Source organism: Vitis riparia, chromosome 9 (assembly GCF_004353265.1).
Source record: "Vitis riparia cultivar Riparia Gloire de Montpellier isolate 1030 chromosome 9, EGFV_Vit.rip_1.0, whole genome shotgun sequence".
Classification (NCBI taxonomy): Eukaryota; Viridiplantae; Streptophyta; class Magnoliopsida; order Vitales; family Vitaceae; genus Vitis; species Vitis riparia.
Window position 1 is genome coordinate 10,089,279 of NC_048439.1, and position 5,582 is coordinate 10,094,860.

Genomic DNA, 5,582 nt, shown 5'->3' on the forward strand with positions numbered 1-5,582 from the left:
TTTTCACTCATGTCTAATTATTTGGCACAGCATAGGGATGGGTAATGGACTATGTTTATTTATGTTTTAAATTTTGTGAAGTTATAAATTAAATAATTTGAAAGGATTATTTGAGCAGTGAAGAGGAGCTTAATGAATTAAGATCATATATGAGTTATATTTCTAACTCAATTAATCATTACTTATACCTGAAGGTATAATTGTTTTTTAAAATATAATTTAAGCTTGTTTGACAGACATTTTAGGAGGCATTTTTAATTTTTCTAACACTTGAAAATAACTTTTTTGATAAAAAAATTTGAGTACTAGAAAGGTTAGAAAACTTTCTAAAATCATTATCAAATGGACTCTTATCCATGTTCAGGATGTGGTTCTCCAAGGAGTAGTGCCTAGACCGGTGCGGTGTGGAAAGAAGGTATTTAATCTCCTTCTCATCCTTATTTGTCATGATTCTGTTAAATTATTTAAGGCAAACTAAGAAATCAGTTGCTTTATAAACTACTAAAAGATAAATCTAATCAAGTAGCCTTGATAGATATAGGATGGTTGTGTGCAAAATGGAGTGTGTGGTTGTATTAATTAATGGGCTCTTGCTTTCTAACTCATCTGATTATGCTAATTGACTCCAATTAAAGTTATGTTATCTAACTTCGTAAATTTTTGGTGGGCTTAGTACTAAAACAGAGTATGTGGTTTTTTAATCTTCTCTTTGTCTATTATATCCAGGATTAGCCTATGATCCTCTAAAAGATCCTATCCAGATCTTGGAGACTTCAGTTGTAAAAAAACTACTGGATACCAAATCTCAATTGCTCTATTGACTATAGGTTATGCATGTAATTGTTCAAGAAGAAATACCTTAGATTGGATTTTTTTTCAAACATAAGAACATACGAAAATGCTCAAGCTTACTGCCTACACAGCTAGCATAATCAATCGCTAATAAAGAAATGATTCATTCACTGTTGGCAAATAGACTCATTTTAACTTCTAACAAAATGCAGCTATTCCATTTCATGGTATCGAAAAGTAATTAATACAATCTCTTTCTTATTTCGGATGAAAATATTGTCTCTCTAGCATACTTCGTAAAGCATAAATTGTCTTTTCATTCAGATTGCTATCAGCCATATGGAACCGAAGTTCTGATAAAGAGTGGAGTATCAAGCACGCGTCCTGCGAAGAAATTGCAGTTTGATCTTGTTCAGCTTGACGACCACGTCTTTTATGCCTTTCCTCTCTTCAGGCAAGTCCCTCGAACACTCTAAGCCTAATTCCATAATAGCAAGAAGAAGATTACTTTGTGTGGCCATCACATCTCCTCCAGCTTCACCATCTTCTATACTCAATAAGCCACCATCAACAACTTCCATTACGTTTTCAGGAAGTGATGCATTTACCCATTGCCTCAAACTCAGCTCTTCAGAGAACATTTCATCAGTCGGTTTCTTTCTTGTGAAGATCTCCAACAGCATAATCCCGTAGCTGTAAACATCACCTTTTGTAGATACTCTTCCTTCAGAACCATACTCTGTAAAACATTCAAACCAACAAAACCAAATTAATCAAACGGCACATTATATCAAGAATAAAATGTCTAGAAGTGAGAAGATTTACCTGGTGCAATATAGCCGAGAGTACCCAAGGTCTTTGTCTGTGTTACAACCTTGTTTTCTACTAAAATCTTTGCAAGACCAAAGTCGCCCACATGTGCAACCATGTCATCATCTAGGAGGACATTGCTGGGCTTCAAATCACAGTGAACCACAGGCTCTGATTGACTATGATGGAGATATTCCAAAGCTAAGGCAACATCCAACATGATGCTTACTCTTTGAAAGAGATTCAAGCAGTAGTTATGAGAGTATAACCACTTCTCAAGACTGCCGTTGGACATGTATTGCAAAACCAAAGCTCTTACATCAAGGTTTGAACATGAACTTATGACTTTGATGAGATTCCTATGTCGAACCCTTGCTAGTACCTTACATTCTGCATCAAAACTTTTAAAAGCACCGTCGAGTCGCAAATTCAGGACTTTAACTGCAACAGTTGTACCATCAGACAGAATTCCTTTGTATACTGAACCAAAACTTCCCACTCCAAGCAAGTTGGTTTCACAGAAGCTATTTGTGGCACGTTGAAGCTCCAGATATGAAATCATCCTGTGCTGAATTGAAGGTAACAAATCAACGAAATTTTGAATTCGTAGTTTACCTTTTCTATAATTCTTCAGCATATAATAGAGAGCTCCAAATACTACAACTGCTGCAATGCCTGGAAGAACGTATTTGAGAAGAACTTGCTTAGTCTTTGATTCCTTTGTTCTATTAGTTGGACAAGGTGAGACTAGTAAGATTGAGCGCCCACAAAGTGCTTTGTTCTCCAAAAATGATTGAGCTGTGAAGTTCACAAAAGGGCCCCCATTCGGGATCTCTCCTGATAAATTGTTGAAAGACAAATTCAAATACTTGAGATGTGAAAGTTCCTCAAAAGACTTGGGTATTGTGCCAGATAGATTGTTTTGTGAAAGATCCATGGATTCCAACGCTCTCAACTTGCCAAGTGCTTCTGGAATTGCTTCTTGGAAAGAGTTTCTGGACAAGTTGAGGGAATATAGGCTTTCAAAGGTCCCAAGGATGCCTGGGATATTTCCAGTGAGTTTGTTCCAAGATAAATCTATATCCTCTATGACAGTCAGAGTTCCCATGTCTGAAGGTAGGGATCCGCCAAGAGAATTGAATGATAAATTCAAGAACAAGAGGTTTCCAAGGCTCCATAGACCTGTTGGTATTGAGGAGGTCAAACTATTGGAACTCAGGAATAGCCTCTGTAATTTATTAAGATTTCCAATGCAATGTGGGATTGACCCAGACAGTTTATTATTATAGAGTGATAATTCCCCCAGGTCCCTTAAACCACAAAGCTCTTCTGGAATGGGCCCTTCAAGCTCGTTATCAAAAATATTCATCCTTTGTAGATTCTCCAATCCTCCAATTGTTGATGGGATGTTTCCATTCAGATTGTTGTTGCCCAATTCAAGTGTACCCAAGTTTTTCAAAGAACCAATCCCTGAAGGAATATGACCCTTTAGTTGGCATCCAAATGCAACAATATTTCTAACGTGGTTTGACAAATTCCCAATGGAATTTGGTATGATGCCACCCAGGGGATTGTTCTGCATAGTTATCTCTTCTAAAAGTCTGCAGTTTGTTAAAGCAGTAATGAAACTAAGTTCAGGCCTTCCCGGTTCTACTTTTAGCTGATTTTCTCCAAGAGAAAGGATTTCGAGGAATTTTAAGTTGCCTAGGCTTGGGGGTATTGGTCCCGTGAATAAATTGTTGCCAATATCAATCTTAGTGAGCTGAGAATAATTCGAAATAGACGGAGGAATTTTTCCACTAAGGTCATTCCCTGCTAGAAAGAGAACCATAAGATTAGGAAGCCCAAGCCCAGTCGTTGATGGAAGATTTCCAGAAAGATTGTTTTTACTACGGACAGAATTTGTAGAGAGGACATGTTGAAGATTTCTTGTGGTATTGCCCCAGTGAGCTCATTGAATTCCAGGACCAGATAACTTAGATTCAAAAGATTTCCAAGGTACTCGGTATGCTACCTTGGATTTTGTTGTCCTCTAAGTATAGAATCTGTAAGCTTGAAATGTTGCCAATGGAGGATGGAATGGGTCCTGTCAAATGGTTACCACCTAGATACAGCTCCTCAAGATTTCGTGTACTCCCGATTTCTTCTGGTATTTGTCCATCAAACCTATTGTATGATAGAGATGCATAGAGAAGCTCTCTACAACGGTGAATTCCTGATGGTAGTTGGCCGCTAAGTTGGTTCTCAGTGAAAAGCAATTCTTCAATATTGGGGGAGTGCTGGCAAATATCAACAGGAAGACTACCCGAGATGCTATTACGGGTAAGAATAATTGACAGTAGAGAAGAGATGTTAAAGATGAGAGAAGGAATTGAACCTGTGAGGCCAGACTCATGCAAATCCAACAACTCTAAAGTTGAGATGTTGCCTAGGGATGATGGGATTGTACCCCTGAGATTGTTTCCTCCAGAAGCAAGGAATCTAGCTTGGGCAAGATGCCTAACTCCTCCGGTATGCCACCACTCAGCCAGTTTGATTCAAGAGAGATGAATTCAAGCCTCCGGCAATGGGAAATACTGGGCGGGATCTTTCCTTCTAGCTGGTTATTTTTGTAATTTCAGTATTCTCAAACGATATAAATGGCCAAGCTCATATGGCAGATGGCCGCCAAAGCTATTATTACTGAGGTCAAGCAACACGATAAAGGAGAGATTGCCAAGATAGGGAGAAAGAGTGCCCCTAAGACCCCTTTTCTGAAGGCGCAAAGCTGTCACTCTCTGTCTTCTCCGACTACAAGAGACCCCAACCCAATTACAAAAGCTTGTTTCTTGGGGTCCAATTACCACCCAAGACAGAGTGGGTTGGATCGATGACATCTGAATTTGAAGGCGAGGAGAGCGGATTGATCAGTGAAGTTGGAGGGGGACGCAGCCAAAAGAAGCAAGCAGGACTGAACTGATAGAGCTCCAACTAGGTAGAGAAAGCTAAACCTTTCCATGAGCATGGCTTGACAGAGGGAGAGAAAGAGGAAGGCTTTGTTTGGGTCTGTGCGAGATGATATAAAAATGCTCAATTTTCAACCATGTACTGCATTCAATGTTGTGGACAGTGTAAAAACCTTTGGTTTCTGGAAAAGAAAATGCCAAGAAACCTTTGGGTCTAAAGTTCTTCATTTCCCACTCAAAGGAGAAAAACCATGACAATAAATTGCAAATTCTTTTGGTAAAGTAAGGAAAGGTCCAAGATATATACAGTTCTCAGTTGGAAGTCATGTCCCACTCAAAAGTGGTGTTACCCGAAAATAATACAGCAGCCTAGGCACTTCCCATGTTCACGATTGCTTGAGTTTTGAGGAGGAGAAATCCTCCAAAAGTTGAGGGGAAATAAAATATAAAGTTGAAAAATAGAAAAAAAAAGTGAAAATATTAAATAGATTTTAGAATAAATTAATATTATATATTTTTTAAAATGACTTATTTTTAATTTAAATTATATATATTTATTTTATTTTATTTATATTTTTATAATAAACTAAATATAAAAAAAAATTCTTAACCTTGTTAAAACCACATAGCAATAGCCTTGTTTATGTAATATGGGTTAGTTGTAATGTAGTGATTTATTTATCTTATGCTATATTTGATAACACTTTTAAATTTAATTTTATTCTCAAATAGAAATAAAATCTGAAATATGATTTAAGGTTGTTAATTTTGCTATAAAAGTTGCAATCCATATAAATTATTTTTTTATGTAGATTAAAAAAAAAAAACTTTCATGGAAAAAAAAAATTTAAATGTGATCTTATTAAAATTGCTCAAATACAAATAATTTTTTTATTAAATTTAAGAAATAACTAGTATTAACTTGCAAAAGCCAATCCAAACAAGAGTTTTAGGGGCTTTTTTTGGCCATGATTTCTAAAACTTCTTTTTAAAAATAATTTTTTTATTCTTTTAAGTTAAAAACAATATTTAGAA

General features: G+C 36.5%; 1 protein-coding gene across 1 annotated transcript in view; it reads right to left on the bottom strand.

The window, feature by feature from the left end:
• Window positions 1-963: 963 nt before the first annotated feature.
• The window catches only part of LOC117921784 (probable LRR receptor-like serine/threonine-protein kinase At3g47570), a 6,208-nt gene continuing 1,589 nt past the window's right edge, over window positions 964-5,582 (bottom strand). The window contains exons 2-4 of the mRNA XM_034839743.1: window positions 3,617-3,881; window positions 1,618-3,552; window positions 964-1,531 (exon numbers count right to left, since the gene is read on the bottom strand). Coding sequence (XP_034695634.1) covers window positions 1,164-1,531; window positions 1,618-3,552; window positions 3,617-3,881 — 2,568 coding nt within the window. The 3' untranslated portion in view covers window positions 964-1,163. The remainder of the gene's footprint in view (window positions 1,532-1,617; window positions 3,553-3,616; window positions 3,882-5,582) is intronic.